Here is a 14220-nt window from a genome sequence, read left to right as displayed (position 1 = left end):
TCCTTTATCCTAAAAAAGTAGAATCATAAAAGGAACCGGTCCCTATGGAATGCTCCAGTCTCTAAAGACAAATACAATCCTACCATTGCTGATATCTTAAGCAAATCTTTGCAAACTCTATTCTGAAGTTATTAGTCTTTGATACTTATTAATTCAAAGGCATGCTTGTTTTCCAGATAAAACTTTGGCTGTGGATTAGACCACATTCAGCAAAACCACTGAAAAGATTAATGAAATATAACTTTTTCTCCAATCACCTCTTCTATTCAATATTCCTTAAGATATTTGTACACACCAATATATATTATATGACTCGTTAACTGCAAAAAAAACAGAGCAAAACAGGATTTGCCCCTTCTTGTTAGTTAATTAGTGTTTCATAGTAGTGTCAGGCAGTAGTTTGGAGTAACAGTGGTGATGAAGTAAAAGAATATGTATGGACTTAATATTGTTAAGCATCAACAATGCAATCCCATTGACTCCAATAAGCCTGAAACTTGGAATTCTGCCAACTCAAGCTATTTTGTGCATAGTTTGAGTGGCTATGCACATAATACAATGTTATTCAAATTGAAGGCATTTATTGACACTGGTATTGCACATTTAGGAATGTTAGGTAACTAATAAAAATACATTGCAAAGTTCATAGTATTCAGCCTAGTCTTTGCACAATACGAGTAGGAATTCTTCACAGTGGTCATCTTGGCTTGTTTACAAAAATGTGTTGGGGAATCATGGCATTTCCCCTTGTAAAAGGTTTCATTTTTCTCTGTGTAGTGACTCTCCACCCCTTCCTCTAGGTCAAAGCATTGAATATAGAGATCTTTGGCCACACTGTTCTTCCTGGAGTGTCAACAAGTTATTGGGACACAGGCATTAAGGTTTCATCATGGTTTCCTGTCACTACAGAGTTTTGGTTCTCTACTTTTTGCTGCTGTTTCCTCTTTCTCTGGCTGCAGGTATGTCCTAGGAAACAGATGTACTGTTATTTACAATTAAATGTTCTTTTGTTAATCACATTATTTTCATGTCAGGAGGTTGAAACGTATATAAACATACCTCATGAATGTGTCTGTCTGCATGAGTACTCTAGTGCTCTTGTAGCTACTGGCATGGGTGTCTACTCCTTAAATGTCAGTGGAAAAATTGCTTCTAGTTTCATCTGAAAATCAATTATTGAATTACACAGAAAGCAGAGAATCAATTAGCTGTCATTCAATCAGGGAGAAATTAGAAAAGTGACATTACAAATATGTAGCATAACATGAATGTGAATCAACAAGTTAGTTGCTGGCTTATCTGTAGTGCTAATATATGCCTGGAAATCAGCAGCCAAGCAGCCAGAGGGGCACTAGTGAGATTAGACTACTCGCTATCCCTTTTCAACTGAGGTGGACAGGCAGTTTTTTAAAAATACAAAAAGAAAAAGGAAGGTTTTCCTCTTTCATATGCACATGCATGAACACAGAAGGGGTGAGGCGGTCATTACATATGCATATGTATTTACTTTAATAAATGAATAAGTAGACATAGCATAAGAAAACAATTGCAAAATATTGAAAACAATTGCAAACCACAGGGAAAAATTACTTGTACTCTGAAAGAACAAAATTGGACATGAACAGAAACAAAAGGTAACTGACTTTCTCATAACAGTAAAGTTACTTCTCCAAATTGCTTTCACATATTTATTATCTCTCGTAAATTCAATGACAGAACAGTGAAAATGACATCTAAACAGAATTTTAGCAACTAGATTAAATAAAGACTACTGTTAGAATTGTTATTTTGTAGATTTCCCTAAGGGGAAAAAAAGTCTATTTCAGCAAATGTTTATAGAAAAAATAATCATTGTCATTACAGGACATGGCATGTGGCAGTAATCCTCTCTTTTTGTTTTGTTCTGATTTTGTCTGTGTGTGTATTTAAAATATTAATGATATTAATGCTGATGTGATGGTTGGCAGTTAAACAGCATGAGTAGGGCACACTTCCCTACTCACACCCACCAGTAAGTTTCAACATTTCCTTGCACAAATCTTCTCAAAGCAGAAAGCAGACCACTTTCTGACTGGAAGATAGATCTCTGTCTTTAGGGGATCATACTGAAGAGGGAAAATATACTGAGGATAGTCCTTGATCAATCCCAGATCTCCTTAGAATCCCCCAAAGTAGTTAGAGGTTTCTGCTCAACTGCTCAAAAGTGAAATAAATAGCAGTGTTGACATTGAAATTATCACTACACTTCAGAATTAACTCTTTAATATGTAGGAAGGTATTGTACACTAACTCAAAAAGACTGTTTGTACATTCTACTGCACAAAGTTATAGGAAAACACTACTGCATTGGGCCAATAATAATATAATGAATTATTGTAACAAAATATTATCTTTCACTATAAATTATATGGGCATTGTGAATATTATAAAGAGCATGAATTCTACATTAATATGATCATGAATTATAACAATGGTATGAATTACTTGCCAATTGCCCATGAAGAGTGACAGGGGGAGCAGGGAAAGAGCACCGCCACCCACCATCCTGCACTGCTGCCCAGTCCATCCCCACCGTTGCCCATCATGACTGACTTGGGGGGAGAGGGGGCGAGCAGGGACGGAGCTCCGCCACCCAGCACCCCTCAGTGCCACCGCTCCGCTTCTGGCCCCATAAGCCCCCTACCCTGCATCTGGCCCTGCGCACCAGAGTCAGGAGGTGAGACCAGGGCTGTGTCTCCAGCACCTCACGCTGCCGTCACCTCCTTGGAGGTGGTGGCAGTGCGGGGTGATGTTGTATATGGCAGTAAAGCTTGATCTGCCTCTGCCTTACATGCCCTCTCCCAGCCCCAATGTCCAGCCAAACGAATTGCCAAGGCACACAAGTTTTTTCAGAAGAAATTAGAGAAGAATGTACTAAACCAGTGGTCCTGAAATTTGGCTGCTCAGTAGCAATTCACACTGCCTCCACTCCCCCACTGCCAAATTTCCAAACATTGTGGGCCTTTTGGCATGGTCCAGGGTACAGGGCTGCAGCAGAGGCCTAATCCAGTGTGTAGTGCTGAGGCTGCACACTGGATTGAGTGCCAACTGTGGCTCATGGACTAGATCTGGCCAGTAGACCAACCCTGCACCACTCATGCAACCCATAGGATACCAGTTTGGTCACCACTATACTAAATTAGTGGTTTTTCAGTTATGGTCTACGGACAACTAATGGCTCACAGAAGCCTTCCTGCTGGTCCAAAGAGTGGAAGATTTTGAGATAAAAAGGATGAAGCAATTACATGTGGGGAGTCATGTTATATCTTCTATTAGAGAAGCTAACTGTATAGTTGAGCGAGATGTTAGACAAGCTTCAGACAAAGAGTGCCCTCAGGTCTCACATTATAGATTTCATAGACATTAGGGCTGGAAGGGATCTTGGAAGATCATTGAGTCCAGCCCCCTACCCCAGGGGCAGGAAGTCAGCTGGGGTCAAAGGATGTCCCTTTCTCTTACCATGTGATTTAATATGTTGAGTATAATTAAATTTATGCAAAGAGAAATAATATATATGTGAGAGGAGCTGTATTTCCATTCTCTAGCCGTATGGTAGCTCAGGTGTCAGAACTAAAGGAAATTCTGTCCTACTTTTGACAAAACCTAGTGTGAGGCATGACACTCCTTCATGAGATACTGGAATGCAGCACTGTTAAAATTTTCTAAAATTGTGGCCTGCGTAAATTGTGACATCTGTCAGTTGACTTCATGTGTACATCATAGTGAAAAAAACATATCTATCAGAGATACTGCAAAGTTGCACAGTGAGAATATTTTAAGCACCATTACAAAAAAACCCCAATTTTAAAATATACAAAAGTCCTTCTGGCTGGAATCTTCCTGACTTTCCATGATTCTGAAGAGTTAAAATTGTAACAAATAAAGGCGTCCAATCATTTCTACTTTTCAGTCTTCTTAAAGCGACAGGAGGCAAACAGTTTGCTGCAAAGACAAAGAAGAGCAAATAGCTTCTTCGAGGAACTAAAATCTGGGTCACTAGAGCGAGAATGCATAGAAGAATTGTGTTCATTTGAGGAAGCCAAAGAAATTTTCCAAGATCATACAAGAACAGTAAGTAATGGATAGCAGTCTTATGTTAGCCAGATTTTTAGCCTGGATTACATATATAAATTAATTAAGTTTGACCTTTAAACTGTGGGGGCTAAAAAATACCTTCTCTGTATCATAATTATAAAATACAGAAAAAGTAGAAAACTAATATTGTTAAACGTGACGCTGCTTTTCTCAAAGGCTAAGTACAGACAGTCAAAAAGCTCAAGGCTAAATTGATTCAGTCTTCACAGGTTGGTCTAAACTGCGTAGATTGAACTGATAAGCAAGTGAACAGGCTTCACTTTTGATTCCAGAAATGCAGCCGTACATCTCCAGCATGAGCCAAAGCTAGCCCGCCCACCTGCAAGGGTGGAGGAGGTTTGTAGGGAGAGGTGCCAAAGTATCCTGGGATGATGGGGAATTGTGAGTTAACTTGAATCCAGTGGAGATCTGGGACAGAAGTCCAATCAACTGATTTCACCTAAATCAGTTAAGTCTGATACTACATCCATCCAGGTTTATCTTAAACCTGGTTCAGACATTTTGATAGTGGCTTATGTGCACTGAACTTCTGTTGTGTTACAGATTTGAACCAGTTTCTGATCACTTCTACCTGTTTATATGTAATTTCTGTCCTTTGCTCAAAGCTGCAAATTTAGTCGCCTTCTCACTAGCTCGGTGCAACATTCATATAATCTGTTCATGGCCTTTGGTATATGAAATGACAAACCATATATGAAGAATTTCCTTATGCCTGTTTTCACTGATTCATACACTGTAAGGCCAGTAGGGACCACAGTGACAATCTAATCTCTTCTCCTATGTAATACAGGCCATAGAAATTCTTTGAATTTATTCTTGTTAGAATTAATTTTCCTCTTTTTCCTCCAGATGCAATTCTGGCACGTCTATACTGGTAGGGGAATTTTATATGCTCTAACAATACCTGAAATTATACTATGGCATTTCTTCCTATAAACCAGACTGATGCTGAATGTTTGTTTTCTTTGCAGCTAGGAACCAGTGTGATCCCAATCCTTGTCAGAATGGTGGGACATGCTTTGATGAAGCTCAGGATTATGTCTGCTTTTGTCCTAAGGATTATGAGGGCAAAAATTGTGAAAAAAGTAAGCAATTGCATATCTTGAAAAAAAGCATAATTCAAATACCAGGTATTCTGACAAATGGAACAAACTTTATTACTCTGTACCATTCCTGCACAGAATATATGACTGCTGTAGTTAATTGTGCTATAAAGGAATCTAGCATACTGGCATTTCAGTCACTCTGTATAATAGCAGAATACTTATTACACAACATGGATCTTCTGAGAAGTTCACTTTTCTGACCTGAAGAAAAAGGAACTTTTCTGTGACTAAATTCTAGTGGTGTGTTGGCTCAAAAATGGAAATGTTGTGTAGCCAAGTAAGACTAGAGTCTTGAAAGCATATGGGGACAGAAAAACCCTACCAAACTTACAGAGGTTTTCCTATTGATTTCAATGGGCATTAGTCCTAACTCTCTACACCAGTGAGTATAGACTTAAGTCACCTCTCATTACACACAAGGCACTCCTCGGAAAATGCAAGCTCTGCACTTTCACACATTTTTTACTATGAAAAAATGATAAAGCAGTTCTCCTGTTGCAAAGAACTCAAAGTCCACAATAAGTCAGAATATTTTTGACACTATGGATTCCTATTTGAAATCTCTGGCTTTTTCTTGTGGCTCTTGTGTAGGTATTTGGACACCTAACAATGCTAATTTTGCACGGTTCCTTGTAGCACCCTTAAAAGGATCTCAAGACACCATACGGTGTTGCTGCACTCTGGTTGAGACTCTTGACTATATATTGACTACTAGAGTTAATTTCAGTCACTCTGTGTAATAGCAGAATACTAGAGGCCCAAAGAAAGATTAGGAGCTTGCAGATATATTGGACTCCCTAAATATTGTCTCTGACTACCATTAATGATCTTTACGAAGGGACTCCATCATGCCAAGCCCAGCCTACATCTCTACCCTCATCTCTTCTCTTTTACCTTATTCTAGTCATCCATCCTAGCCATTCACTTTCTTGCCCATTCCTAACTTTTACCACCTGGGCATGCTAGTCCCCCTAGAACAGTCTGCAATCAATACCTGCAAGGCTCATTACCCCTCCTTCTCCAAAAAAAAAACTTCAGAAAATGAAACTGTTCCTTAAAGTGAATCCTACCTGGAAAGGTTACGTCACACCCTGTGCTCATTATTTTTGTACAGTATTGTTCCCTATGGCAGCTGCTAGTGTCTCCAGAGTGGAGACAATTTCTGGCTAAGTACTGTATCGCTAATAAATCTGGCTAAGTAATAATGGCTGAAGTAGAGTATTTTGGGTTCAAAAACTTGACTAAAATATTTCCCATACAGGGATCTAGCATATCCCATGCAGTTGCTCCAGTAAAAGTTATCACCCCCAAAAATATCCTTGCCTGTCACATAATTAATAATATTTCTTACAAAGTACCTGTTAAAGTTCGGCCATTCAGATGGCTGGAATACCAAAATGTTCAAATATGTCTTTGCTCTAGAAGAGATGTCATCTTGTGCAATCAGTTATCCAGTGGCTTTTCCAGAGTGCTCTTGTGGGAGAGAGGAAAACATTATTGTTAATATAGGAACATTTAACAACAGTTACTACAATTATATCTAGCTCTAAGAATAGGAAGGAATTACAATATTGTAGATAATACATTGTGATACCTATTAGCAAAAGATTTTAATGGAATGCTTTTTACGGCAAACTTTTGATCTGTTTAATTTGTGCAGGAGAATTTAGTTCTAATTCTGTGCAGCTCTGCCATTAATATTTACTTGCACTTGCCTACCTGTCTTTGACCATCCTGGCAATAACAGAGATTGCAGTGAATTTCACACTCACAAACTCACATGCATTTTTCCTTATTTAGGTTTTGATGACTTACTGAAATGCATAAGTGACAATGGTGGATGTGAACACTATTGCACTGAACTGAACTCAACTGAAAAACGAACGTGTTTTTGTGCAGAAGGTTACAAGCTAGCAAGTGATGAAGTGTCCTGTATTCCCCATGGTAAGGTTCTGTAAATCAAGAGTTAAATCCAATAAAGAACTAAAGCATCTATATTAGATGTCTGAGCCCACAGAGTATATTTCAGAAGCCAGGATAGACATGTATGTCATCCCCTACTCTTTATAAAAGTCCAAGAGAAGAGTTAGGAACCTCAGAAAAGCAAGCCAAAAAAATGTATGTATTGTGCAGGAAGCTGCCTTGAGCTGGTTAGTAGACACTCTTTAAGTACTAGGACTTATCTGAAATTCCACCCCATCAGAATGAAATCCTTGCCCCACTAAAGTTAGTGGCTAGGATTGACCTCACTGAGCACAGGTTTTTACTGTCTGGGTGCTGCAGAATCTAAGAGATTTTAGATCCAGTGGGCGCATCTACATGAGACATCTACTGCGTAGTTGCCTAATTAGCTCCTCAATACAATGTCAGCATCTACGTATGCAGCTCTATTAGGCTGCAGTAAATTAATAAACACCACCATGGGATAGTACTGCCCAAAACAAATACTATCCAATGGTGCCATCATTTAGTGTGCCACAACACACATGTAGATGCTGATGGGGCTGGCTGGGTCACAAGGGTGCTTCAGTGCAGGGACTCATGCCCCAGCCAGTCCATCTGCAGCACATTGAGCTGGGTCATAGAATCACAGAAATAAAGGGCTGGAAGGGACCTCAAAAGATCAAATCCAACCCCCTTGCTCTGGGCAGGAATACTGGTGAGATCAAATGATCCCACCAAGGTGTCTGTCCAGTGTCCTCTTGAAGACTTCCAAAGCTGGGGACTGCATCACCTCCTTGGGAAGTCTATTTCAGATTCTGATCACCCTTGCCATAAAGAAGTTCTTCCTTGTATTCAACCTGAAACCAACCTCTCACAGTTTATTGCCCTTGCTCCTTGTCCTCCCCTGGAGTGCCCTAGTGAACAGTTTTTCTCCCAGCTCCTGATATTCATCCCTTACATACTTACAGATGGCAACCAAGTCCCATTTCAGTCTTCTATTGCCCAGGCTGAACAGTCCCAGATCCCTTTGTCTTTCCTCGTAAGGTTTGTCCTCCAGGCCCTTAATCATTCTTGTGGTCCTTCTCTGGACCCTTTCAAGATTCTCCAAAATTTTATCCAGTAGCAAGGTCAAACTGAGTAACCTATAATTTCCCAGCAGCCCCAGGCTTGCCAACCAGAGTTGTATCACCCGAGTTTATCATGCCTCAGTCCCAGGTGTAAGTGTAACCACTGCACCTGAGAGCAATAAACTCTGAAACAAACTGTGCTGGAGTTTATTCAGTTGAATTAATTTCACATGTAAATATGCCCAGTTTGTCATAGAATACAAATCAGGGCCTTACTCTCAAAGTGGGTCAGAGAGTATCCCCTCCTGCATACATCTTACAGGGTTTCCAAGACAAGGGAGAACAGAATGTTTAATAGCAGCAGACCCAGGTACCATGAAGGATCTAGAGAAAACTGGATCCAGAGAGAATTAAAAGACCACTTAACTTGCTGAGCTATTTAGAGTAACTTCTGAGTAGCTAATCCTATGCCACCAAGAATAACTCCACTGAAGAAGTTTAATGGAATTACCCCAGCACAGGTTTTTCTGACAAATTCACTGTATTGAGTCACATTATTGTAACTATTATACTTCTGTTGTTTTCCAAAGTGGATTATCCTTGTGGGAAAATACCTGTTTTGGCAAAAAGAAGTAAAACTGAGGAAGGGAGAATTGTGGGTGGTGTGGAATGTCCTCCAGGTGTATGTCCATGGCAGGTGAGTCTTCAATGTTGTGGTTTGTTTGGGGGGAAGGGTCCATTTTTTTCTCATTTAATACTTTTTCATCAGTTGGGCCCTTGTGAAAGATGCAGGATTGTCAGAGCTTGATAACAAAGTCCTCTCTTCATCTGTAGAACAGTTAGGGCACAGCTTAAGGTAACATAAGCTCCAAACCCTTCAATATTACCTGCCTCAACCTTACTCTGAAGTGGTTGTTTTTGCTGGAATCCCACAGAACTACTGCCCAGATTTTCAAGGAACCCATGGAAGTTAAATGCCCACCTCCTGTTAGCTTTCACTGAAAGATGGATATTTAAGCCCCTTTATATCCCCTTGAATTACTAAAAGATCCAGTCTTACATTTTGTATTCTGAGCAAAGGGCCCTTGGGATTATACATCTCAACCAAAAATCAAATGTTATTTTAAATAATCTCATGGTCATATGAATACAACAGATAGATGCTTTCTTTAACTTGTATAGAATTGCAGACCCAGCAAATTGCTATAAAACATGAATATTCTGGTTGTGTATTTGCAGGCTTTGTTAATACAGAATCTCAAAGAACATTGTGGGGGTTCCCTCCTGGCTCCAAACTGGGTAGTTACTGCAGCTCATTGTGTAGAAAAAGCAAACGTCAAACAACTGAAGATAAAATTAGGTATGCATTCTTCTTTCCTCAGTTTCTCAAGGTTTGGGGCCCCAAGATATACTCTTACATGTCCAAAAACCCAGAGTAACTTCTCTGAAGTCAGGAGAGATACTCCAAATTATTTAGTGGAAAATATTTTGAGGGGTTAAATGCTAAAGGCAATAAATAGCTTTCAAAATGGATTACAAAATACAATATGCAACTGCAGCAGTTGGCAGTACCTCAGATTCCTCACACTGGACCTGAGCCATAAAATAAGTCTTTAAAAAGTCCCATAAAACAAGAGTGTTAGCATTTGACCAGGAGTGGCTCAAAACTTGCAGAATTAACCCCATTGTAATTGGGCGATGCAAAGATGTGAACAGTTTCTGCCTCTGTGCCATGAAATCCACTCTTAAGAAGGATTGGAGGCTGGTGACAGCCATGGTCAGTGAGCCACAGGAAGTCTGTCATCAAGAGGTGCATCTACACATGCAATTAATGTGGAGCACAATTTGAATATGCACCTGGGACCACAGCATGTTGAGCTGGGTTGGAGCAACACCAGGTGGCCCATGGTCCCAGCGGTCAGCCTGCCAGCTCAGGGCTGCTCTGACCTAGATCAACATGCTGTGGTGGGGCTAGCTGGGGCACAAGCATTCTCCATTGTAGGGCTAGCTGGCAGGCAGCCCCTGTACTGAGCACCCTCATGCACCAGCCAGCTGCATTATCATCTATATGTGTGATGCTGCAGAGTAAAAACTCTTGAGTTTATCAGTTCCCTGCGGCTTAACAGGGCTACACGTGTCAATACCAAGATGTTTACTCTGGATCTAATTAGTCAACTCTGCAGTAAACATCTCATGTAGACATGCCTAATGTGTAGCAAAAAAGTTTTTTCTCTCTAGGATCCATTGGCCAGTCAAGCGGAGAATGGGCAACACTTCAGGCTCTCCTATGCCTGACCTACATCTCCCTTATATGTGAAGCTGATGGATGCTCCTGAGTGACTTCCACATGTGGGATAAATTCACTAGGTTGCAGAGACTACACTCTGATTTTCTGTTCCTCCTACAGCTAGGGAATACAGATACCTAGGGATTAACATGAAGGAGGAACTTGTCTCCCAGGGGGTGGCAGGTGAAATTACACACAGTTACAAAAATAACTGTCAGGGAGACTAGTCCATTCTGACCTTTACTATGAGTTAATTGTGTAATAGCCAAGGTGTGTGCTTCAATAAAGTAATAGACTGAAGTGAAATAGTATCCACTTCTGTCATCTTGCTTCAGAAATACAGACTTTGTGTGTTGTAGCCTTCTGTTGCAATTCTGTAACTGAACCCTATTGCATAGCTCCAATCAAAGGGAGAAACATGAAAGGAAGGAAGAGGCTAAGGCACAGACCTTTTGGAGTAACAAGAACTATTTCTGGTGAACCAAGGAGAAACATTTTAAAAATCAGGATGCAATAGAAAGGGTGGGAATGTAATAAAATAAGAAGTAAAGAAATCTCTTTCTACACAAGCTCTGTGAAGTTGGAGAGCTGGCTCTCTATCTAAACATGACTGGGGTCATAATTACTTTTGCAGGTGAACACAGAATAAATCAGGAAGAGGAAAGCGAGCAAGAGAGGACAGTTACTAAAATCATAATTCATGAAAAGTATTCTTCAGTCACAGTTGAACATGACATTGCCCTGCTGCAACTGGAGAAGCCTGTTAACTTCACCGATTACGTGGTACCAATATGTTTGCCTGACAGGCAGTTTTCAGAGCGTGAGCTGTCCTCCATTAGATACTCCACAGTGAGTGGATGGGGGCGTCTCATAGAGCGAGGTGCTACTTCTGCCATTCTTATGAGAGTTGACCTGCCACGTGTGAAAACAAAACAATGTATGGAAGAGACCAACTTAAATATCACAGAAAACATGTTCTGTGCTGGAGACCTTTCTGGGACTAAAGACTCCTGCAAGGGTGACAGCGGTGGACCTCATGCTACAAAGTACAAAAACACCTGGTTTTTGACAGGGATTGTCAGTTGGGGAAAGGGGTGTGCTACCAAAGGCACATATGGTGTTTATACAAGAGTTTCCAGATATACTGAATGGTTAAAAAACCACATGGCTTCCTAAGCCACCATGCTTTCCTGCATTCAGATCATCTCTGAATTGCATTGTCCTTCAACCTATCTTTCATACTTCCCTCTCTAGCATCTTTTACCATCATAAGAAAATTATACTAACACTTAAGTGATCGTTTGATACAAATCTAATTCCAATTTGGTTCATATGTCTGCCTTGCCAGTAATTTAGAGTTTTATATTATTCAAAAATCATGAGCACAAGCTTCCATTACAACTGTAAATGCAGTTGACAGACCTTGAAAGGAGCGAGCTTTGCTAAATCTCCAGGGTGAGAAAGGTTCATTTCAGGCTGGGTTTCTATTTTTGTACATAAACAATATTGTACTATTTTGTTAGCAATTTTAATATTGACCCCAGATTTTTGAATGGCAAACAATAACTGATTTAAATTTATCTTTGCTTTGGTATAACATTACTGAGTACATGATAAGGACAGACGAAAATGAAGGTTTACCATATTTCACTGGTAGGACACTCAAACTATGGCTTGTCATCTATATGTATAGATTAATAGATTTTTAAGACTAGAAGAAACTGTTCTGATCACCTAATTCTGACCAGCTGCGTACTGAAGGGTGTATCTGGTTGCATGGGCAAATGATAAGTTTCACAGGCACAAGATAGTACATGAAATAGTGTGCACAATTAAGGCTGCATTACATACTCTTGTAAATTCAGCTCCAAATACCATTTGAAAACAGCCTAACAAATTAAGGGAAAACAGCAAACATTATAGATTGGTATTTTAGGAAAACATTTTAATGGGTGTCTGATGAAATCTTATAACTCTCCAAGTTTATTCAAATAAATTATGATACCAGCATTATCACACAGGACTGACTTAAGAATGGGAAATGCTGATAAATGGTAATGTATTGAGATGAAAGGATGCTGGTAGCAGGGTACTGCACAGATCCATGTTGGGTTTCTTTTTATTTAATATCTGAATTAACAGCATAGAAGTGGCAGCATACAGTTCATAATAAAAAACTATATTCAATTTGGAGGAGCTCCAAATTCCACTGAGGACAGAGAAATAAGATCAAGGGACCCAGAGACAGTAAAAACATGGAAGAAAATAACAAAAGGAGATCCAGCTTGGAAAAATGAAAACTAATGCATCAGGGAGAAAGTTAATCCAAAACACAGATATTTAATGGGGGAGGGAAGACAGAAGGAAGCTAACAAGAAAAGGCCTACAGGGCATACAGGCCAGCAAATAAAATCTAATTCTTCAATGAAGCAATACAACAAACAAATCCAAAAAGAGCAAAAATAACCCAAAGCAGTGAATGCCAGTGTAGCAATTTAATTGATCCTCTGTACATAGATCCATTGTGAAGATGTTGGTAACATAAGTAGTCAATTAATCTACAGAAAGATGCTGACAAACAGGAGATGGTTCAGGAAAGAACAACTAAAATGATGAGGGGTCTGAATAACGTGATTTATTAAAGAAGTTTTGAATGTAACTGAAGTCTTATAATGTGTAAAATGGAAAGATTTGATAGAGGGCTACAAAGATATCAAAGATGTGAATGCCGAGAAAAGAATAACCTAACCTAGTGCCAGATCAACATAGTGAAATCATGAGAAGGACGACTGAGACAATATACTATGCAACTTTTCCTGACAGCAACTGAGGAATTTGATTGAGGAATGGTCCCCAAAGCACATGGTGAAAACAGCATCAATTGTGTTATTTAAAACCTGACAAGACAAAATGCTAGACAATAAGTACAAGATAGGATCCTGCACACAGGAGTATGGGAGTTCCTAACACTCCGGTGTATGCCGGGGATCTCTTAGATGACTTAAATGGCAGGTGAATGCAAGGGTGGAATACAGTACGCTGCTTAGCTTTAGCAAATTATTTTTGGACCCAGGGATTGATGTGGGTAGGAGGGGGAGAAGAGGAAATCATCAGGTTTACCAGGTGACTTTCCTGGTATTAAATACTGAAAATATCCTAAATGAATTAAAACAAGTTCCAGTCCTTCCCCTTGAAGATGTTGGAAAAGACTAGAAAAGAGTGGGCACTGTACATTTCAGGTATGAGGCAATTGGTCATCCTGTAGGGGCCAGCGACATATGGACATCTCCTCCTCAGAAGCAGGACCACTGGGATGGGGTGGTTCCTCTCATGGGTGAGCTGTGCCACTTACAGACAAACCTACCTCTGTGAGCTTCTTGCTTCTAGCACAGATGGCAGCAAGAGGCTGTGAAAGACATCACCTCATAACATCATAAGACTCAAATACAACTTTTTTTTCTTTACTAATGACTCCTGTTTGTTTAGTCCACTTGTGTTCTGAAATATCATAAATATATTTCATTTATACCTGAAAGCTTGCAAAGAATTTTCCAACTATTTGAGTTGATCTGATAAAAGGTGTCAGATTTACCCACAGAACCTTGCCTGCGGTATCATAAAGCACCCTACTGGCCTTCCTTCCCCAGGCCTATTATCTCCCAAAGAAAAATTAGCCAAGTTT

At 39.8% G+C, this 14220-nt stretch overlaps 1 protein-coding gene across 1 annotated transcript; it reads left to right on the top strand.

Moving 5' to 3' along the window:
• Positions 1-665: 665 nt before the first annotated feature.
• F7 (coagulation factor VII) lies at positions 666-14009 on the top strand. Its single transcript, XM_019529638.1, has 8 exons — positions 666-959; positions 3950-4110; positions 4984-5008; positions 5106-5219; positions 7041-7184; positions 8842-8948; positions 9491-9611; positions 11173-14009. The coding sequence occupies exons 1-8, from the start codon at positions 890-892 to the stop codon at positions 11712-11714; spliced, it is 1284 nt and encodes a 427-aa protein (XP_019385183.1). The 5' UTR covers positions 666-889; the 3' UTR covers positions 11715-14009.
• The last annotated feature ends 211 nt before the right edge of the window (positions 14010-14220 follow it).

This window comes from Crocodylus porosus, unplaced genomic scaffold (genome assembly GCF_001723895.1).
Source record: "Crocodylus porosus isolate Cpor-Errol unplaced genomic scaffold, CroPor_comp1, whole genome shotgun sequence".
In the NCBI taxonomy this organism is placed as follows: domain Eukaryota; kingdom Metazoa; phylum Chordata; order Crocodylia; family Crocodylidae; genus Crocodylus; species Crocodylus porosus.
This window is presented reverse-complemented; position numbering and strand designations above follow the sequence as displayed.